Source organism: Equus przewalskii, chromosome 3, assembly GCF_037783145.1.
Source record: "Equus przewalskii isolate Varuska chromosome 3, EquPr2, whole genome shotgun sequence".
Taxonomy (NCBI): domain Eukaryota; kingdom Metazoa; phylum Chordata; class Mammalia; order Perissodactyla; family Equidae; genus Equus; species Equus przewalskii.
The window spans coordinates 20,029,488-20,053,487 of record NC_091833.1 but is presented as its reverse complement, the minus strand read 5'-3'; the positions used below and the strand labels follow the sequence as shown (position 1 = coordinate 20,053,487).

General features: G+C 36.9%; 2 protein-coding genes across 2 annotated transcripts in view; both read right to left on the bottom strand.

Moving 5' to 3' along the window:
* ZFHX3 (zinc finger homeobox 3) overlaps positions 1–24,000 on the bottom strand; it is a 1,295,574-nt gene that overhangs the window by 1,021,642 nt on the left and 249,932 nt on the right. The window lies entirely within an intron of this gene.
* On the bottom strand, positions 2,764–7,042 carry LOC103549833 (prothymosin alpha-like). Its single transcript, XM_070613810.1, has one exon. It carries the CDS (start codon positions 3,579–3,581, stop codon positions 3,249–3,251), a length of 333 nt encoding a protein of 110 aa, XP_070469911.1. The 5' UTR covers positions 3,582–7,042; the 3' UTR covers positions 2,764–3,248.

Sequence of the window (24,000 nt, the reverse complement as noted above, 5' to 3'; positions counted from 1 at the left end):
GTTTCCTCTATCCTTCTCCAAACTTCAGTTTCCTCACGTGAAGAATGGAGTTCCTGAGGTGTACCTATTAGAAGGAGACTGTAATAATGATAATTTAGAAAGCAAGTTGGGAAATGTGGAAAGATTCATTTGCAAATCAGTCTGCCTAAATGTCAAGAAAAGCTTCATTCTGAACATGGAAAATGCCTTTGCATACAAAGTTGGTAAAATAGAAATTTAAAACAAACACACAAATAACAACAACAAACAACAAAAAATAGATCTTGACAATGGGGCACTTGCTCTGGACCTGGAAGAGAATAAATATTCTAATCATTTCATTTAGCTTATAGACAGGTAACCACTGATGAAGTAGGAAGGCCATCTCACGGCAAACACTATAAAAGATAAAAAAAAAAACAAATATGGCAAAATGGTAAGATCTGATAAACCTGATTTTAAAACATTGCAGTTTATGAGATCTTATACATTTCTCTATATTAGAAATACTTTATAATTTAAAAGTTGGCAAATTTATAACAGATAGCTTCTTCCTGTTCTCTCAGATAATTTGCCCTACACAGTAAAATAAAAGGAATCTTCATCAACACCCTGGAAGGGGTAGACAGAGGAGTAATGAAAAGCAGACAGGACAGCTCACACTCATTAGGATGGCTATTATCAAAAGAACGGAAAATAACAAACGTTGCTAAGGAGGTAAAGAAATTGGAGCCCTGTGTCTTGCTGGTGGAAATATAAAATGCTGTGGCTGCTGCGGAAAAGAGTTTGGAAGTTCCTCAAAAAGCTAAACATAGAATTACCACATGACCTAGCAATTCCACTTCTAGGTATATATCCAAATGAACTGAAAACGGGGACTCCAACAGATACTTGTATGCCAACATTCACTGCAGCATTGTTCACAATAGCCAAAAGGTGGAAACAACCCAAGCGTCCATCAATAGATGAGTAGATGAACAAAACATGGTATATACATACAATGGAATATTACTCGGCATTAAAAAAAAAGAAATTCTGATACATGCTACAATATGGATGAACCTTGAAGACATTATGCTAAGTGAATTAAGCCAGACACAAAAGAACAATATTGTATGACTCCACTTATATTAGATACCTAGAATAGGAAAATTTATACAGACACAAAGCAGGTTAGAGGTTACCAGGGACTAGGAGAGGGGAATAAGAATTTATTGTTTAATGTTTATAGAGCTTCTGTTTGGGATGATGAAAAGGTTCTGGAAATTGATATGATAAATGTTTGCATAACACTGTGAAGGTACTCATTGACACTGAATTATACAATTAAAAATGCTTAAAATGGTAAATTTTATGTTATGTATATTTTACCACAATGTTTCTTAAAAAGATCGATACTCAGGAAGGAAAAAAAAAGCAGGCAGGAGAGATAGGGGTTGGGAACCCTGAATGGAGAAAAGAAGAAAATTAGACAAAGGAATCAAGAAAGAGAGGGACAGAGAGCAGCAGCAAGTTGGCCACATGGCTGGGGCTTAAGGAGCAAGCCAGTGAGAAGTTCTCAGGTGAGGACTTCAGAGATTTATCAGATTGAGGACATTTAAATGTCCCCAATATGATGACGAGCAGAATTCTCATTAGAAACAGTGGAGACCAGAAGGCAGTAGGATGACATATTCAAAGTGCTGATAGTAAAAAACTGTCAACCAAGAATCTTATATCCAGCAAAACTATACTTCAAAAATGAAGGTGAAAACGATACTCCCAGATGAATAAAAACCAAGATAATTTGCTGCTGTATACCTGCTTTACAAGAAATACTAAAGGATGTTCTCCTTTCTTTTCTCGGCTTCTTTAAAGGACATAAGATTAAATAAAGTAATAATTATAACAATGCATTGTTGGATTTGTAACATTTCTAGACACAATATGTACAACAACAGTAGCACAAAAAGAGGAGGGGGGAATGTACCAATAAAGGAATAAAGTTTTTAGATTTCATTAAAACAAAGTACAAATTTGAAGTAGATTCTGATAACTTAAAATGTATAATTATTGGGCTGGGCCCCTGGTGTAGTGGTTAGGTTTGGTGCACTACATTCCAGTGGCCCAGGATTGCAGGTTCAGATCCTGGACACAGACCTACACCTCTCTTCAACCATGCTGTGGTGGTGACGCACATGCAAAATAGAGGAAGATTGGAACAGATATTAGTTCAGCACTAATCTTCCTCAAGCAAAAAAAAGAAGATTGGCAACAGATGTTACTCAGAGCTTCCTCAGGAAAAAAAATGTACACTGATAAACCCTAGAATAACCACTAACAAAATAACTCAAATAAATGTAATTTAAAAGTCTCTAATGGAATTAGATGTTAACACTAGAAAGTATCTAATACAAAAGAACACAATTAAGACGGAATAGAGGAACAAAAAACACATGAGGCATGTAGAAAACAAAAATCAAAATGGCAGATATAATTCCTACCATATCAATTATAACACTAAATGTGAATGGATTAAATAATCCAACTAAAAGGCAGAGACTGTCAGTTTGGATTTTTGTTGTTGTTGTTGTTGTTAGAACAACTCAGCAAAATAAAATTCCAGTTTATTGTTGGACAACATTGTTTCACACATACATCAAACAGGCCAAAAAAATAAACAGCAACTTCATAGACAAAAAAAGGAAAAAAAGAAACCTTTTACCTTTGGCCTTTTTAGCCATCTCATACAAACCAACTACTTATAGTACAGCTAGTACATACACAAAAAAGTTACTGGAATGCTCGGAATAAGATTGTTTTTTTATTGTTGTTTTTGCTTTTTTTACAAGGTTTTTTTTCTCCTTTGAGATTATAATGAACATGGTCACACCACAAGTAAAGTCAGAAGTAGGACAGAGGACACTCCAAAGTCTGGTTTGGTCATCCCAGATCATTAAAAATGGCTGACCCCTAACAATATGTACAAAAATATAAAACGTAAATAAAAAATACAAACAAATTTTCCTTTTTAAAGTACTTTTAAGAAAAAAAGCAGGGCCTTAGAAGTTTTGGTTCTTTTTTCCTCCCCTGTTGCAAATTCACGTTGTGGTTGTGGTTGGGTGGTGAAGAGCATGTGTCATCTGCGGGTGGCACTGCCTGTGGTGGGCAGGCAGGCGGCCTCTCTACTCGAAGGTGACCATGTTTAGATTCTGAGACCGGAAGTGGAGGGTGAATAGGTCACGGAGGCCTTTTTTTTTTTTTAAGTTTAACTTTTCCTTTTTTGCTGTCTAGTCATCCTCATCGGTCTTCTGCTTCTTGGTGTCAACATCGCTGTCCTCGTCATCTTCAGCTAACCGTTGGCCCGTAGCTGCCTCAGCCTCCTCATCTTCATCTCCATCCTCTTCCTCACCATCACCTTCCTCCTCCTCCTCCTCTTCCTCCCCACCTTCTTCCTCCTCTTCATCTGCCTCATTGTCAGCCTCCTGCTCCCCATTTTCCTCCTTAGCATTCCCATTAGCAGGTGCGTCTCTTCCATTCTCTGCCTCCTCCACAACTTCCTTCTTCTCCTTTAAGTCCTTGGTGGTGATCTCAGAGCTGGTGTCCACGGCCATGTCTGACATGGTGGGGCACACCGGTGCAGCAGATTAAAAAGGAAGCGAGAGTTCGAGGACTCTGGCGACAAAGCTGCCAGAGTCAGCGGCGGCCGAGGCGTGTGGCAGAGGTGGCTGAGGTAAGCAGGTGCTGGGTATGGGAACAATGCAAAGATGGCTTTTCAGAGCAGCCAGTTGTCAGTTTGGATTTTTAAAAAACATTACCTACTGTATGTCTTCTGCAGGAGAAACACTTTAGATTCAAACAGTTTGAAGGTGAAATGACAAAAAAACATATACAAACAACAATAACAAAAGAACTGTGATGGCTATATTAATATCAGACAAAACAAAAAAGTGATTAGTGATAAAGAGGGGCATTTCATAATGATAAAAAGAACAATCTATCAGGAACATATAATAATTATAAAAATATGTGCAGCTAACAACAGAGCCCCACAAAAACCTTAATTTCACAAAATTCAGAGAAAAATAAACAATTAACAATAGAAGGAGTCTTCGATATCCCATGTTCAATTATAGCATATTCAATTATAGCATTTTCAATGCTATAAACCAACTACATGTAACAATCATCTATGGAACAATCCACCCAACAGGAGCAGAATACACATTCTTCTAAAGCACACATGGTGCATTCTTCAAGGTAAACTATATGCTGGCCATAAAACAAACCTCAATAAATTTTTAAAGACTGGACTCACACAAGGTATCTCCTCTGACCACAATGCAATTAAATTAGAAATCAATAACAAAAATCATGAATACATGAAAATTAAACAGCACATGCCTAAATAAGCAATGGGTCAAAGAAGAAATCACAAGGCAAATTAGAAACTACTTTGAGATGAATGAAAACAAAAACACAACATAACAAAACTTATGGGATGCATCTAAAGCAGTACTCAGAAGGAAACTTATAGCTGTAAACACCAATACTATAAAAGAATAAAGATCTCAAATCAATAACCTAAACTTCTACTTTAAGAAACTAGAAAAAGAAGAGCAAACTAAACTCAAACTTAGCAAAAGGAAGGAAATAGTAAACACTAGACTGAAAAAAATAAAATAGAGAAAATCAACTAAACCAAAAGTTGTTTATCTGAAAAGATCGACAAAACTAACAAACATTTAGCTAGACTAGCCAAGAAAAAAGAGAGAAGGCACAAATTACTGAAGTCAGGAAGGACATAAGGGACTTTGCTACCAACCTTACAGAATTTTTTTTAAATATCTACTTTAAGGGAATACTATGAACAACTGTATACTGACAAATTAGATGACTTCAATGAAATGGTCAGATTCTTAGGAACACAAATTAGCAAAACATATTCAAGAAGACAGAGAAAATCTGCATAGACCTAAAAAGTAAAGAAAGCAAATTAGTAATTTCCAAACTTCCCACAAAAAAAAAGTCCAGGCCTTGATGATTTCACGGGTGAATTCCACCAAACATTCAAAAAAGAATTAATACCATTCTTTCACAAACTCTTCCAAAAGACAGAATAGGAAGGAATACATCCCAACTAATTCTATAAGGCCACTATTACCCTAATGCCAAAACCAGACAAAGATATTACAAGAAAAAAACAAAACTACAGACCAATATTCATTATGAATATAGATACAAAAATTCTCAATAAAATATAGGCATACCTCATTTCATTATGTCTCACTTTATTGTGCTTCACAGATAGTGCTTTTTTTACAAGAGGCTCCAGCAGCAAAAAGATTGCAACCCACTGAAGCCTCAAATAATGGTTAGCATTTTTTAGCAATAAAGCATTTTTTAATTAAGGTGTGCACATTGTTTTTTTTAGACATAATGCTATTACACAATTAATAGACTACAGTATGGTGTAAACATAAGTTTTAGGTGCACGAAGAAGCCAAAAACTTTGTGACTTGCTTTATTGTGATGTGTGCTTTATTGCGGTGGTCTGAAACTGAACCCACAATATCTCTGAGATATGCCTGTACTAGAAAACTAAAACCAGCAACATATAAAAAGGAATATAGGGGCTGGCCCCGTGGTTGAGTGGTTAAGTTCAAGCGCTCTGCTGCAGGCGGCCCAGTGTTTTGATGGTTCGAATCCTGGGCGCGGACATGGCACAGCTCATCAAACCACGCTGAGGCAGCATCCCACATGCCACAACTAGAAGGACCCACAACAAAGAATATACAACTATGTACCGGGAGGCTTTGGGGAGAAAAAGGAAAAAAAATAAAATCTTAAAAAAAAAAAAACTACATCTTTAAAAAAGGAATATACACCGTGACCAAGTGGGATTTACCCAAAGAACACAAGGTTGATTTAAAATCCAAAAGTAACTAATGCAATACACCATATTATCACAATAAAGGACAAAAAAATGATCAGCTCAACATAAGCAGAAAAAGTATTTGACAAAATTGTCAACTTAAAAAATAAAATAGCCATTATTTTATCAGCGAAATGGGTTTATTTGGGAATAGCAGAGATATCACATTTTGGGACAAGCAAGCTATAGGAAAGGCCAGAGGTAAGTCCAACAAGAAAAGGAGAGGAATATCATTGTATAGAGAAAATGGAGGAAATTGGGAAGGGTTGCTTTGAATGAAAGTCTGTTGGAGGAAAGCAAGAGTTCAAGGGTGACAAGAGGTTTTCATCGGTTTAGTTGCTGGGGTAGTCGATTTCCTCCAGGAGATGCAATCTATATCTTTCCTACTGAGGCCCGTAATTTATGATTCTTTCCTGTTGAGGATTCTTCACATTGAGATCTATAATTGACAACGCTTCCTGTAATTGACCTCAAGTAGTACTGCATGGGAGCTACCCCTTCTGGCCTTCTGACTCCGTTTTAAATGAGGTTTTCTTTTATTAATTTTCACAAAATCCAACACCCTTTCATGATAAGAACACTTAAACTAGAATTACAGAGAGTTTTATCAATCTGTTAAAGGGCATCTACAAAAACCCCACAGTTAACATGTACTTAATGGTAAAAGAGTAAATGTTTTCCCCCTCAGATCAGGAACAAGACAAGGATATCTGCTCTCACCACTTCTGTTTAACACTGTAATGGTGGGTCTAGCCAGAGTAATTAGGCAAGAAAAAGAAATAAAAGGCATGTAGATTGAAAAGAAAGAAGTAAAACTCTCTCCATTCACAGATGATATGATCTTGTACATAGAAAATCCTAAGGCAACCACTAAAGAAATATTAACATTAATAAGCAAGTTCAGTAAGATTGCAGATATAAGACCAATATAAAAAATTGCATTTTCCTATACTTGAAATTGTGAAAATGAAATTAAGAAAATAATTCCATTTATAATAGCATCACAAAGAATAGAAATGCAAAGCTTGTAGATGGAAAACTACAAAACATTGTTGAAAGAAATTAAATAAAACCTAAATAAATGAAAAGATATTCCATACTCATGAATCAGAAGACAATACTGTTAAGATGGCTATACTCACCAAATTGGTCTACACGTTAAACACAATTTCTATCAAAATCCCAGTTCACTTTTTATAGAAATTGAAAATTGACCCTCAAACTCCTAGGGAAAAGCAAAGGATCCAGAATAGGCAAAATAATCTTTAAAAAGAACTAAGTTGGGGACTCCACTTCCTGATTTCAAAACTTACTACAATGCTATAGAAATCAGGAAGATGTGGGACTGACATAAAGAAAGACATATAGATCAATGGAATAGAATTGAGAGTCCAAAAATAAACCACAACACTTGTGGTCAATTGATTTCTGACAACAGCGTCAAGACAATTTAATGGGGAAATAATGGTCTTTTCAACAAATGGTGCTGGGACAATTGGATAGCCACATAAGAAAGAATGAAGTTAGATCTCTACCTCACACTAGACACAAAAATTAACTCAAAATGAATCATAGACCTAAATGTAAGAGCTAAAACTATAAAAATCTCAGAAGAAAATATAGGAGTAAATGTTCATAATGTTGGATTAAGCAAAGATTTCTTGGATACAACATCAAAAGCACAAGTGACAAAAGAAAAAAATAGACAAACTAGACTTCCTCAAAATTTAAAACTTTTGTGCTATAACTGATACTATTAAGAAAGAGAAAAGATAACTCACATAATGGGAGAAAATATTTGCAAATTAAATATCTGATATGGGCTCGTATCTAGAATATATAAAGAATGTTTATAACTCAATAATAAAAAGATCAATAAGCCAATTAACAAATAGGCAAAATATCTGAATAGGTATCTCTCTAATGAAGATATACAAGTGGCCAATAACCACACAAAATGATGCTCACCATTGTTAGTCATTAGGGAAACGCAAAACAAAACCACAACTAGAGACCATTTCACACCCCCTAGTATAGCTGTAATCAAAAAGACAATAGTAAGTGCTGGAGATCCTGTGGAAAAATAGGACCCTCACACATTGCTAGGGGGTTGTAAAATGGTACAGCCACTGTGGAATAGTTTTGCAGTTCCTCAAAAGATTGTAACATGGAGTTACCAAATAACTCAGCAATTCCACTACTAGGTATATACCCAAGAGAAATGAAAACATCTCTAGGATTCTCTTAACCTTTGCCTCATGGCTGTTATTTCAAGATCACAAGACAGCTGCTTCAATTCTTGGCATCACTCCCATGGACAAAGCAGGTAAATGTAAAAGAACAAAGTTCAAAACATCTTACCAGTTGGGTCTGCCACTTTTTATTAGAAAAGCAAAAGCTCTCCCAGAAATGTCTGCTTGCTCATTAGGTAGAGTATGTGTCATATGGTCACCCTTGGTTGAAGGTGCCTATAGGAAACAGGTCTGTGGATTTGGATGGGAGCAACCACCCAGCATCGTCTGCCACCATAACTTATTTATTTAGTGATTTAACACTGCCTAGCACAGATTACTTCCCCATTGAATCTTACAAATTTGCATGTAGTTAGGCTTCGCTGAAGACTGGAATAGGGTTTTAGAGATCATCTAGTCCAACTCTCCTCACCTCAATATGGGCAAGACATCATTCAGATCTGCTTGAACAATTTCATGAAGCACTATCTCACCAGGTCGTCCATTTTGGCCGTGGAATGCTACCAATTATCAAAAGCTCCTCTTCATCTAAGCCATATTTAATCCCTGTGGGTTCATTTTTTTAAAGTATTAGTAGTTACACGGTCATATTAATTAAGAAAGCACTATCTCATTTAAATCCTAGAATAGCTATATAACGACAAAACAGACATTATTAATTTCATCTAGCCAATTGGGAATCTCAGACTCAACAAATTTAGGTGACTTTAATCCAGATTATCTATTGAGCAATGATGATACTAGGGCAATTCTTTTTCCATGGGCTCTTCACATATTTAAAGGAAGGGTTCTTAAGACGGGGTTCACGAATAATCCATGAGTCAGCTTTGGGTTGTCGCTTGAGCTCTTAAAATTGTATTCAATATTAGATATGTGATTTCTTTTTTTTGTAGAGAGGAGCCTTAGCTGCCATCAGATTCTAAAATAATCTGTGACACCCCCCCACACACACACATAGTTAGGAACCATTGATTTAAAGATGACTATGAAGCACTTTGTCTTCCCTAGAGTTTTTATCTCCCAAGACAAAACATCTCCAGTTTCTCCAGTCATGCCTCTTGATTTCCCCTACAATATCCTTCGGACACGTTCTTCCTGCTCTTCCCCATCTTAGCAAATGGTAGTCACCTGAAAGTCATGTTTGATTCTTCATCATACCTCATCCTCACTTCTAATCCAACACAAGAGCTGCTAATTATCCTTTTCAATGTATGTGAATCCACACATGTTTCTTCATCTCCACTGCCATGATGATTTCCAGCCTGAGGTAATGCAGTCTCCTAATTGCCCCCTTCCCCTTCCAAGCCCACCCTTCTTTCAGTCATTCTTCATATGGGAGCCAAGAGTAGTCCTTCTAAAATGTAAAGTAGATCATGTTATTCCCTTGCTTGAAACCCTCAGTGGCTTCCTATGACACTCAGAAAAAAAATCCAACCTCCTACCCATGGTCCTTAAGACCTTGAGTAATCTCACCCAAGCCTTCCTCTCTGATGCTGCTTCACTATCTCCCTCACCTCATTCACTGCAGTACAGTGACAACAGCCTGCTTTCAGTCCCCAGTACATGTTAAATTGTTTCCCATTTCAGGACCATTGCACTCTCCCAGAATGTTCTTTACCCTGTTCCTCCCCATCCTTCAGTCTTCAGTTTAAACATTATTTCCTCAGAGATACTATCTCTGACAATCTTTCTAAATTAGGACCTAGTCACCCCTCCCTATTGATCACAGCTCCTTCATGAGTTGTCAGTTAACTAGTTGGCTTGTGTATGTGTTTATTCCATTTTCTCCTTTAGGCTGTAAGTTCCATGAGGGTAGCTTCCATATTTGTCGTTTACTGTTGTATTTCCAGTGGCTAGTACAGTGCTTACTACATGATAAATACTCAAAAACTTCATTGAATGAATGAATACCTGGTTTCAAGTCCTCTCACCACCCTGGACATATTCCATTGTGTAATATACCTCTTAAAATGTGGTCCCCAAAACTAAACTCAAACTTCCAGTTGAGACCTAATCCTTCCAGAGAGGTCTAGGCATGCCATGTTTATCTAATTCTTCTCTCCTTTCTGATATCAAAATAGCCTACTTCATGGATCTCCCCAAGAAGATGGTCTAACAAGCTCTGTCAGCTGTGTATCTCTGCCATTTGTACATGTGACCATTCATGGACTCGGTATGTCCCAAAGTCACCAGGAGTTCTCAGTACCCAGGGATTTCCCTGGACACAACAGAGTCAGCTTATTTTCTGAGTGGCAGGGTAAGTTTAAAAGATGTTCTACAATTCAGATACACAAACACACTAGAGCTGGAAGAGGTTGCTGAGAAATCGACTTCCCGTCTTTGCTTTGTTAAATAAGGAACACACAAAATCAAACCTACCTGCTGAAATGATTACCATCTCCATACTTACCAACAATGATGTGGTGGACGGCCAAGAGCATTAATCACCTGAAAATACCGAATCAGAGACCTTTCATATTAACATTCAAATTCTTAACTGCCCTCAGCCTGATTTCTTTTAAGCAAAGGCCCACAGGCCTTACACATTTCATGGTTATTTTCTCTAGTTATATAGCCTTTTTTTTTTCCTAGTCTCATTTTTGTTCCCCTCTCCCCTTCCATTCTTTCCCTTCAAATGGACAGAACCTGGTTCCTATCACCTAGAGATGAATTAACCTTTCCAAATATCCTGACACTGCCTTCCTAGAAAAGTTCCCTGGAGCTCTGTAGCCGCTGGAGAAGAGAGGCAGCTTGGCTTTGACTTTAACATACATTTTGAAATACCTTTTGCAGGACGGGTAGAAATAAGGAACTAATAACAAAGCGCTTCTAAAATTACCGGTAAATCTGAAGCATTCCGCCGGATGCGTGGCCTTTGAGAGTCTTTAATTCATCAATTAAGAGATCAAAGATCTTGTTCAAGATACCATTACATTTCTTTTGTTCTTTTTGTGCAATCATATTAAAATTGATAGCATTCCTAAAATCAAAAGGTTCCAAAGCTAAAAATAAAAACAGACATAATGACACCCTAACATTCATCATTTTCTAAAGGCAAGGCTGTGACTGGTCCTTAACTATCCTGGGATACAAATGCTGGGACAAACCATTCCACAGTGATGATGTCAAAGGAGGAACTTGAAGCTTCCACGCTCCTAAAGCAGCTACTATGCATTTAGGTCACAGCCAGGCCCTTCTGCATAAGGAAGGAGATAGAGAGGTCCTGGATACTCGCCAAAGCCAAACCCAAGAGCAAATAATTTCAGTAATATACAGTGGAGGTCCTTGAGTGGTTGCTGATGGCCTTTATCACGTACACAGGATTAGTCTTCCTGATACCACTAAAAACAAAACAAAACAATGGCATAGCCCAAGAATCAGATGGAAGTGTTCCTTAAATTACCACAGTCCTTAATCCTTTGTCTCCAAGAGTCAATTATTTTGATTGTATTTTGTCTGAATATTCTTGATCATCTAAAAGAGAGGCTAATAAACTATTTCTATGAAAGGTGAGATAATAAATATTTTAGGCCTTGTGGGCTACTCAGTCTCTTTTGCAACTACTCAACTCCATCATTGTACCATGAAAGCAGCCATACACAACATGTCAATGAATGGGCGTGGCTGTGATCCAATAAATCTTTACAAAAACAGGCATTGGGCCAGATTTGCCTGCAAACGGTAATTTTCCCACCTCTGCTCTAAAACGTGGTCATAACCATAACCCACATTTGGGGAGCTTAGCCTCCATGATATGAATGCTGGGCACTTTGCAGGAGAGTTCTTATTATGGCCTCAGGATAAAAAATAGAATTGGCCTGATAGGAAAAAAGGGTCATGGAGCCACAAGCGCTACTTTCACATGGTTTTCTCTTCAAAAAGTACATTTTATTCTCCAAATTAGATTTTTTGGCAACATTGTTTCTTTTAAAGAACATTAGATTTCACATTGCATCCCAGTTATTTATTACCTGCGTTTGGGTCTTAACAAATATGATTTTGCTATTCTCTGTCATCAATGGAACAAGCACATGTGGTTTTGATTGACAGAATTGTGATAAAATTCACTGCATCCTTAAAAAAAAGTGATTGAAAAGTTTTCAGCCTGTTGCAGAGAATGTAGGGGGGGAACAAGAGGATTGAATTTCAACAAAAGACATGCCAGATTTTTTTCCTGCTCTTATTATTCAACATTCTCCCACTATGCAGTATCTAATTAGATACTGGAGCAATCCAGGAGTCATGTGTTTCTCTTTAAACTTTTGGCAAAGTCCATCACACTATGGTTAACAGGGGGTACACTTAGGTTCCCCTCCAGGGACCAGGACTGGGTGACATCACATACTCTGTCACAAACAATGGAATAAATAAATGCGCATGCTCTGAGACATGCAAAACACAGTCACTTTGGTTTTCCCTCTTTTCATTTACTTCAAATCTACGTTCATTTGATTGCTTGAAAACCCTCCTTTGTCTCTCAACTTTTTTCAGAAACAGGTATCCCTTACTGTTCTTGCCTCCAGAAAAATCACAATTCAATTTAAAAAAAAATCTCATGGGTCACATAATAGTTTTGTCTGCATTGTCAAGCTCTGTTGGAATGGCTTTCTTGATTAACAAGACTGAACAAAATACAGTTCATTCACTGAGCACACCATGACAAGTCACAACATAACCTATTTGCACCTATAAATAGATCACCAACTGGGCAAGAAAGGAGAGAATGGACACAATGTAAACAACTTGCCCTTCAAAGCTGTCTGGCATTTGGTTGTTTCCCTCATCAACTGATATCCATATCTTAGAACCACCATCCCATCTTCATGCTATACCCTTCCTGATATAGACGTAGAGCAGAAGGAAATTATATAACTCATCAGCTACTAGCGAAACGGGGATGCCAAAAATACGTAGACATAGTCAGACCTTTTTAACTTGGAAAAATGCGTTGTTTGTGAATGGGGAATAAATATCCTGAAACTCACTTCCATATATTTGTTTTCCTTCTACTGGGCTACATTCCAAAGAAGTCATAGTACTTCCATGTTTTTCTCTAAAATATGAAAAACTTTTTGCTGAACAGGTTTTATAAATGGTTTTCTTCACAGTGACAGATGCTCCACATAATTGCTTTCGAATGAATTTACCAATATTCAGAATTCCTTGGCAAGGTAATTCCTGATTTAAGACGTACTTTGAAGAGTCATTCTCATCAGATGATCCTCACCTACTAGTGACAGGAAATAAGCACTTCTTAAAGAATATACACTTTACGATACAAACAATTTGCTTAGTAACAATTGCCCCAGTTATTGTACTACTGACCAAATGCTTGACATAAGCACGATGCATTCTAAACTTTCTTTTTAATGAGTTCTTATAAAATATTCCTCTGAGGGTTGAAGATACCAATAAATTGTAGAACCTAGGCCTTTCACTGGGTCATCATTTATATACAAAATATCATGGTAAATTATGATTCTGTAATGTACAGGAATTCTGATATTACACATTTCTGCTTACCCAAACCAGCAGGTCAGACATCTCATTTATCTGGCTTACTGAAAAGCCCCAGAAAAATGGCTAAACCTGTAGGATTCCCAAAATACACCATACCAAACTGACCAACAGTCCTACTGCTAGCTAATCAGTTCTCCACTTCTCTTGCCTTTCAGTGAGTCCCTATAAATTTTTTTCTCTCTTTTGTTCTAGGTCTCTATTTTGTGTTATTCCATACCACCTCCAAGGCAGAAATGTGGGCTTTGGGCATCTAAGAAAAACATGAGTAATCTCAAAACTATATGAAGTGAATTCAACTCAAAGAAAGTGATAGATATGGTGAAGATCTGAACCATTTTGATCACTTCCAACACAAAAGACTGTCAATTTGAGCATTTAGTCAGGGCCTGATTCAAAGCAAAAATACAACAAAAAATGATCTCAGCAGGGCTTTTAATCTCTGATCAAATAAGCAATAATCTCCATATCCCATTTTTAAAGGGGTCCAAATATGCATGTAATGATTTTTTTTATAAATTACCAATATTTTGAAAAGAAATTCATTACATTAAAAACAATTAAAAATTCATGTTGAGGGAGCTTCCTTTTGTTCAGAGTTCTGACCTGTCAATGGAACTATAAATTTATTATTTTAAAATGTGTCCTTATATGGAAGCTTCTCAACTGCTTTTAATTGTTTTCATTTTCCTTCTCCGCATCTTTTCTAGCACCATTACATTTTTATTTAATCACAGCAGAGTAACATGGGATGCAGATACATTATGGTCTTAAAAAAGATATATTCTTATAGAAACTATAATACCTCCTATACACAAATCTGCACAAAAACTCAAGTTGTTTCCTGTCACTATTCTCAGCAACAGCAATGGATGCTGTTTTCCCCGTCAGCTCCTGTAATAACTGGCAAGAGTTAAGATGGAGAAAGTTTCCTTTCTCCTTCTCATTAACCATTAGCAATGGAAGTCAGAGAGTGCTGCCAATTAGTGTTTTGTTTAAGCTATTATTTTGGTCAGCTTTGAAAATTGTATTAAAAAATATATTTAGTAATAAACGCATTTGAAAGAGCATCATTACCATTTCTAGAATTAAAGTCTGGATATATAACTTCCAAAACGCTGACAAAAATAGAAGCAAAGAATGTTCATGATACAAAAGACAGGAAACAGCAAAAATACATTATAAAAAAGAAGCTCTGAAAGCAACAAGAGTAATGTGGATTAACCTACTAAATATAATAATAAATATAAATGAGTTAAACATCTCTATTAAAGGACAAAAATTCTTAGATTGGATTTTAAAAACAACAAAACTTGCCTAGGCACTTATAAAGTGATACGGAAAGCTGAAAAGTAAAGGATGGATAAAGATGTAACAGACTAATATAAATCAAAAGAAAGTGATAGTTCCTATATTAATAAGAGCAAAAATCAAGAAAAGCATTAAATAAATAAATAGGGTATTATTATATTGATGAAAAGTACAATATATAATGAAGCTACAACAATCACTAACTTTTATACATGGAATAGCATTGCCCTGAATTTTTTTTAAAAATCTAAAAGAAGTAAAGGAAAAGTAAAAATACAAGAAATATCAGAGAGTAAATCTGACAGATTAGTCAAAATATAAATAGTAATTCACATGATTACCCCCACATAAAGCAAACATTCTAATACCCCAGAATATTAATTTTATTTTACCATGTATTACCTACAAGGAAATACTGACTAAACTTCAAATAGTAAAAATTATACAGGCATTATAGTCCATTATCTGTCCACAATGTAAGAAACCTTTAAGCTTAAACAAAACAAAAACCTTCAAAACTTTAACACTTTTTAGGGCCTCCTTATTAAAAAGCACTCACATATTATTTAGGAAATAATAACAATGATATCACTACTACAGCAACACTTATAGGATGTACCTAAAGCTATGCCCAGAGGCAAATTAATAGCCTTAATTGTTAGCTTATTAAACAGTAAAGAATCAAAATAAATTAACTAAAATATTCAAATCCAAATGTTTTCATATACGTATACATATTTAATATATATAGCATACTACTAAAGAAGCCCATTACAACCAACTCTGTACTCACAGAGGATATGCTTGATGGTCAGCTCCTATTTACTGTTTGTGAGTGGGGAAAGGAAAGACCTACCAGTAATGCACCAACTGATATGCCTGGAGAAAAGTAACAAGAAAAACTGAACAGAAAGAAATACACAACTGCAGCCAACATAAGCTTGTACTAGATACAAATACTGAACAACCCAGATTGGGAGTTTCCAAACCTGGTCCATACAGACTAGTGGTGTCAAAGATTGATACTTATTTTTAAAAGTAGGATTCCTGGATCTTGTCCCCAAACCCCCAAATCAGAATCTCCAGGGGTAGGGCATAGGGGTCTGTACTTTTAGTAAAGCCTTCTGCTGAGTTTAAGGCACAGTCTCTTTGAGGAACCACGAGACACAAGATCTTAATTTTTAAATATCAGGCAACGAGGAAAAGTTGCTAAACACATAAAGATTATCAGCAAATTCAAAGAGGGCAAACAACTGAGAAGTCAGAGAAAATGGACCTAATGTTAACACAGGAAACAGTAGAGAATGTTTAACTTACAGTCTCAATGGGATTAAAGAGGTTATTTCACCATTGGGACAAGAATAGAATAGAAAGAAAGGAAGAAGAGACGAGGGAGAGAAGAAACTACCTGAGAACAACAATGAATTCTTCAAAATTTAGAGAAAAAAAAGGGATGGGGGTGTTTAACAAAAGCAGTGAAGAGCAGAATAGAAACCACTGAAAACTGAATGAGCAAATCAGAAGGCTAGAAAGAATTCTCCATGTAAGAAGAGTTTTTCAAAGAGCAAGTGGAGAGAATGGAGGATTGTGATGGCTTTATAATGCATCTGTTTGGCTAGGCTGAGCTACACGTCCCAGAATTCCGTTTCTTGTATGTACATACATACTATTTATGCGCCACTGTACTAAGTAATTATCCATCTAATCCTCACAACCATCTTACGAGATTGATTCTATAAGCTATGCACATTTTATAGGTGAGGACACTGAGGCACAAAGTGGCTTGCTCAAGGCCACACAGTCAATAAGTGTTGGAGCTGGGTTTGAAACCCACTGGTTGCAGGGTCCACCCTTTTAATCACTACAAATAGCAGACAGCAATTATATCAGAAAAATTAATCATTGTCTAAATAATTTTTGCTAACGTGCTTCTAAAATTTCATGTATTTAGCAAGTCTACTGTATTTATTTTTTCCAATTTATTAGTTAATTTCTATTACTCCAATGTAATTAATATAATTGTTCTTTTACTTTTTTAATGTATTATTTTCCCAAATGAAAAAATTCACTGTCCTAAAAAATTCAAACTACAAAGAAATGAAGAAAATGAAAGTACACCATGATTCCTGCTTCTGTTAACAGTCTGTTGTACATAATTCCAGGCATCTTTCATGCATACTCCTACAGGGAAGACAGAGAAAAACGGTATGAGAGAATTACACAAGAGGCTTCAGTTGAGTGATGGTTAGATAGGTGTTTATTTAATTATTATTTATACTTTCCATATATAATATTCCTTTGTAAGAATAAAATAATTTAATTGACAAATATGCAAGCTGCCTTTCACCACAAATGGCATATTTGTTAATATATTCACCAACTTTGTTAAACTTTCTAACAGCAATCAGATATAAAAGTACATCTAGCTACTGTCCAGTTCCCAAGATAACCCTCAGAAATTTTAACTATGTGCTATGGAAGTTGCTTGAACAAAAAGTAAAGAACACTTGCATTCCAAACTGGCAACTACAACTCCATGACTTTATGTACTCTCAGGAACAAGCAAGACAACATATTCTTTCCTGGGACATTTTAATGAAAGTACTATTAAATATAGTCATGATAAGATTACAGTTACTCTCTGCTCAAACACTATATCTTCCAATTATCCTGCTTATTTAAAAACAAAAACAGCAATAAAAACAAGATGTGACAGGCACAAGTCTGAGAACCTTCACAAATATTAGCTCATGTGATCTTTATGCCAAATGATTGTGGTGGGAATTTTTATTCCCATTTTACAGATAAGGAAATTGTGGCTCAGGAAAGTTAAATAATATGCCCAAGTCACATGACCACTAGGTGACAGACCCTGTTTCCGACCCAGGCTCTTGCCTACAAGTCCAGTTCTCCTTCTGGTATGTCATTGAACATGTTGGTTTTCCTTGTGGCAAGCAAGAGAAACCAACCATAGCTGATGAAAAAAGAAAAAGAATAGTAGGTAATGTACAGAACTCCCAGAAAGGCTGGAGAGCTAGATTTGGGTCAACACAAAAAGACTCCCAAAATCACACCTCACACCAATGGAGAGTGGACACTACTCCTGTTACTGCTGAGCACTTGAGAACACAAGCAGGAACACGGGATGCTCTCATTGATGCAGCATCATTGCTGGCCCAGGAATGTGATCTTTCTGCAGCCACTGCCCCTACAAGGGAGACCACCTTGAGGGTGTGCCTTCTCTGTGACTCTAGGGCAGTTGTCCCTGGAGTCTAGATTATGTGCTTGCACTTTAGCTTCAAGAGAGCCAAAGCAAGTAGAAAAGCAAATGACTGGCATTTTAAGCTTTTCCAGCAAGAGGTAGGTACTACCACCACCAGGCTCATAAGATGAGGGAGAACCCAAAACATGGGAAGGAGTTTCAGATACTGAGTGACCAAAATAATGACAATTGTTCGCTGAAAGACCACCCTTTGACTGCTCCACATCAACATACATTTTTCTTCAGGATATGTTTGCTTTCCCTCAAAAGAGTTCTTGCCTAACATAATACAACCGTCCTTATCTAAAAGCACACCTTCTCTCCTCCAATGGTAGACAACCCAAAGACCTTTCAGTTAATACATCCAGCTTTAAGTCCAAGATCTTCTCTAGTACTGTCACTTTTTAATATTCTTCAATCTATAGACTAAACCGTGTAGCAAACAATCACTAACAAATACAATTTAAGGGAGTAGAGAAAAGGAAGAGGAAAGCAGAAGAAAATCTGTTAAGGTATATAAACATACATGAGACACGGCAGGTAAGGAAATATGAGCAGATGCTACACTAATCTGCAAATGGACACTGCTATTCTTGGTAGACTTGACTTCCCTCCTTCACTCCCCCTTCCAGGTTCAATTTCATCCTGCTCCTCAGCTGACCAGGTTTCTTTACCCAATGTGATGACCTAAACCTGCATTCCTGAGGATTTGAGATATTGATATAGTCTTTCATTAAATTTTATCATTGGAGCTATACAAGAAGGCACCCCCAAGCATCCCCTGGTTTTTATACTCCTTCTTGCTACTATTATATAGCAGTAACCTTATTGACAGGAAAAAATCTCCCATGCCAACCCTCAACACTCTTTTTCACATTTTTGTCAAACGGCACTAGAAGTCAGAAATGACTAGATGGGCTGGCTCAGCTTCAATTCAAGAGAATAACTGCTGCTCCTCTGATGGATGCCATCTTCCTTTGAGTACTAAGTCTCTAAAGCAGCAGATCCCAGAGTTTCTGAGATGAGAAATGTTCCAGATATGGTTGATATGAATTCACCATTCCAACCATTTCTTCATTTTAACTACTCAATTCCAGAATTGTGGCTATAGGTGGTTTTCTTGAACTCAATTATTCCTGAAATGACTCCTGATTCCTTCTTCTCCCTCCTTCCAATGATTTTATCAGCACCTAATTACCTATATTAAAGGTCTTTCTGCCTAAAATACCTGGAGTGATTTTTGTTTCCTGCACTAAACTCTAAATGATACAGGAAGTAAAACTTTTGTGAATGTGCTATTAGCTGTACCTAGGAGAGGTACCATTCCCTTTTCCTCCTTCTTGGTGCTCAAACTTATATGTTCTAGATATGACAGACACAATCACATTTTGACCACTAGTTCAAAGCATACATTGCATCCCATAGGACAGCACCTGAACTTCACAAGATAGTCTCTGATTTGAAGCAATAACAGAGTCTTCAATAGACCATTCCACCATTCTAGGTGATTGCATGAATTGTAGAAAATGGCAGATTGTCCTTTATCATCCCTTCCTACCTTCTTCTTTCTATATGCTTTCCTAAACTTCAAAGGCTGGAAAGCCAAAACTTACACTTCACAGACTCGACTACAGCTTCTGGGAGATTGCATGAATCTCATGGGCTACATCCATTGCCTTATCCCTTTCGATGTAAAGTGAGTTCATGTTCAGGAACTATGTGGTGTGGGACACAAGAATGGAAAATAAAGTCTTTAGTGAATCTAAGGATGATAGGGCTGGCTAAAATATGGCAGAAAATGAAAGCAAATTAAAATTAAAATTACTTTTCTCCATAATGATACAGTCTAATATAATTAGGTGTCTGACTAATCTCTACCGAGTATGGTACCATATTAGAGGCTGCAGATAGCAGGCTGAGTATTCAGAAATGACAGTTGTTAAGTCAACCTTGAAGAGATGAAGTTTGTGAGTTGAGGCTAGGCTGCTCCTGAGCATATTTTTAAAACTAAAACAGTCCCTGTTGAACTAGTGGTAACTAAGCTTCCATTTTTTCTTTCATCCTTAATCGGTTGGTCCTAGAAACCTTCTCTATGGGTGAGCTCACATAAGAATGAGCTGAGAGAAACCTACTTGAGCTAGAGCTCATATATACTACCTCCACTTGAAACTGTCTTGAAGTTTAGCACACCAAAATATATGGCTAGGTGAATCACATAACATGCGTCAGGGGCAGCTCAGGTTGAATAGTTATCTGGTACGCCATGGTTAAACATTTAGTCTCTATAAGGGCCTTAAAGCAAGTTGAGAGCTATTTCTCAATAAACTAGTGACTTGACTAAGAAAGCACAGCTTTAATCCCAAACTCTAGGGGCTTTTGCTATGCTTCTTCAGCTGAGACTTAATGTAGTCTTCATCCAGCAACCCAGTTTGTCAAGACACTTTCAGTAATGGGCAAGAAAGTACGCTCTGGCTGTCAGGGAAACCTCTCAGGAAAAAGAATGCAGGTGCTGGCAGTTGTAAGTTTTTTTGAAGCGGTGAGGTGGGTGGGGGTAAAAGTGAAAGGATATGGGTGAGACTCTGACAGCATCTGCTACACGTAGTAAGCGGCTTCAAGCAGTAAAGCCAAATGTGGCATATATTGCCTTCAGAGTTAAAAGAGACCCACTTATCTCTGTGTCTCTTAATGTTAGAAGATGCAAACTTCAGTAGATACCCTGAAATTTTCCAAACTGGACCTTCTATATGCTTCAGTGAGCAACTCAGGCCTTATTTTTTCATGGGTATTACTCCCATTTTCTGGCATGCACGTATCTAGAATGTCTGCTGCTTCATGTTTTCCAGATCATATCAGCATGAAGTTATTAATTTAATGGCCTAGCTTGATGTCCTTTGGGATAAGAAGATGTTCAAGTTCCCTAGAGATTAAATTAAGGCTCAAGGTCAGAGAGTTTACATAACTCTGAGGCAAAGTGGCAAAAGTATATTGCTTTCCATGCCAAGCGTAATGCTATTGGTGTTCTAAGATACACTCAGACAGAGAAAAAAAGATTTGCAAGATCAATATTTAAAGCTATGTTCATTTGCTTCAGTAAAGACACCACATCTGGAACACTTGATTTAACTGAAGTTACCACTTTTTAAGCTTGTGATAATGATAATCCACCAGCATTCTCCAAGACCTATCTGCACCACTAGTTACGTCAGGAAATAAGCCTCAACATCCCTGCCTATTTCAAGTGGTTTATGATGACACTTATCTCTACAGTTCCCCAGGGATGTGGTATTACTCTTCATTTACTCTCTTGGTGAGATGAATTCCAGCGGTTTTGTTTGGTCCTTTCTAATATATCATAAGCCATTATGGCGTTCTTCCTTTGCTAACAATACACATTCCAACGATAAATTCATGAATTAAAGAAATAATTGAGGGGTGCAGTCAGGGTCCCACTGGGCCTACAGTGAGGCAGATTTGAATCAAATCTCTATCATCTGAATAAAACCCATATTCTTACAGAAAAACCACATTGCGTTCTGGGTCCTCAGGACTTAGTGTTAGCTCAGAGCTAATGTCCAATACTTTCTGAAAGTTCTAAATATTTCCCTTTCCTCCAAGTGCCCAGTGACCCTGATGAATGGCTCAGGTCCCTTTGAAGAGGATAAGAAGATTTATATACACTAATTGAGACGTTATTGTAGATTTCTCCCTCTGAAGGGTATCTGACCTCCTCTTCATTTAAAGAATTCTGAAACTCTAAACATATAGATTTGGGACTTTAAGAGATTAAGACTATTGTGGTGGTTGAAGTTAGACCTCAGTTCATCAGGTACGCAGGTTTTCTCAGTTATTTACTATACCACACTATATACAATATTTACTATATGCTACACTATACTATACTATTAAGAATCCAGAATCTGTAGTAAGTGTATCCATATCAATTAATTCAGCCAAATTTATAATTACAGTCATCCTCTCTCCCTTGATCTTGTACTTTTAGAATCCATTTACGCACATATTATCAGAGTTTTTGCAAATAAAAGCAAAATCTTGCAGTTCCAACTCTGTAACTGGTATTCCAGGGCATAAGATCTGTCTTTAGATATAAGGCTGGGGATGGTGTATGATGTTGAGAATGGGCCATAAGGAGAATTAGATTCCCTTTGCAAGTAGGTCATTCCAGAGTTTTCAAGCAAGACAGGGCAAGAAGGCTGCTTCAGCCCACAGCTCCAGCCTCATGGGGCTGGGAGCTCATTATAGTCTGAATCATTCGAATTCTTCCCTATATCCCCACCTTAATTCTGAAGTTTCACTGTTTCTCCATCAACACACTTTCACCAGGAAGTGAGTTCAACTGATTTGGTAATTCAACAACCTTGGGGGTTGGGGGAGGGGTCAATTGTCATTTACTTTGAATTTCCTCAGCTCTGTGGCTGCAAGAGAGAACATATTATTTTGGTTTGCAAGAGAAAGTCCCTTTCTAGAGCTAAGAATTTACAACTTTGAGTTTATTATTCTTTTTCTATAAACTGACTAGCAACATTGGAAGCTGCCAGTCCTAGTATTACTTATCAATTAACATCCTGAGTCACAAGTAATAGAAAGGTATGTTGGTTTATTTAAGCAAAACGGATACTTACCAAAAGAATATTGTCTAGCTCACAGAATTGTCATGAAAGCTGAAGATACAAGTTCAGAGCTACAAAGCTAGGTGTAACGCCTAGAACTCCAGCAGAGTTGGTCTAGTGAGGATATTACTCATGCTCCTGCTGAGCACTGGACAATGCAGCCCTGCTGCAGACACTCCCATCAGTGGACTGGATACCCACACAGATGCCACCACTCCCCAGGAACTTACTCTTTCTACAACTGTCACAAAGAAACATTTGAGGTAACCTTAGGGTTACCTCAAGTCTGAATCAGGGGCCTCCTATGGGTAGAACCTGTTATACATGCCTGTATTCTCATAATAAGGAAGATTTGGAACTTTTCAGTTTTTATAGTGGAAGGCAGGATGCCACCAAGACTCAAAACATTGCAGAATTCTCTCAACATAGAAAAGGCATTTAGATAACATTTATCAAACACCAACTATATTGGATAGAATCAAGTGGAAACAGAAATTTTTTAAAAAGCAGTGTTGTATAATGGAAGATGATGCATAATACTTTGTGCATAAAATTAACAAAGATTTAAAAAATTAAAACACCCAATACTGATAAGATGTGGGGAAATGGCATTCTTATACCCTATACTAGTGGGAGTGGAAGTTTCCTGGAGAGCAGTAATGCAGCATATACCTCAAAGCCTTTCTATTCCTTCTTTTGTGCCTGTCTGTAGTTTCCAAAAATTTTATAATAAATAGTATTTTCTAACCAGAGAAAATAAAGTCTTATTAAAATATTTAAGTAACATTACCAAGCTTTCAGGCAAAACACTGCTCACATTCTCCATTTTCTTTTGGAGAAAACTACCAAATACTATTTTTTTCTTTTTTTCCCTCTATTCATATATTTGGTCTGAAAGTATTTATTGAGCATCTACTTTATATCAGCAGCCAGCAGTTGTGAAAATTATATTTACATTATTTTCTTGTCCACATTTTTTAATTGATGTAGAAACCAGCATACAAGTTGATGTCTTCAAGCTCTCCAGTTGAACTTGAGTTGGCATCTCAAGTCGTAAATGATCTTAAATATACTCCAATGGCTCTGCTACAAATTAATGTGATAATGGGCACTGAAATTTCACATGACATAGATCCC

What these genes read in the sequence shown, in the direction of transcription:
- LOC103549833 (XM_070613810.1), bottom strand. Translation starts at nt 3,581, where the DNA reads ATGTCAGACATGGCCGTGGACACCAGCTCTGAGATCACCACCAAGGAC.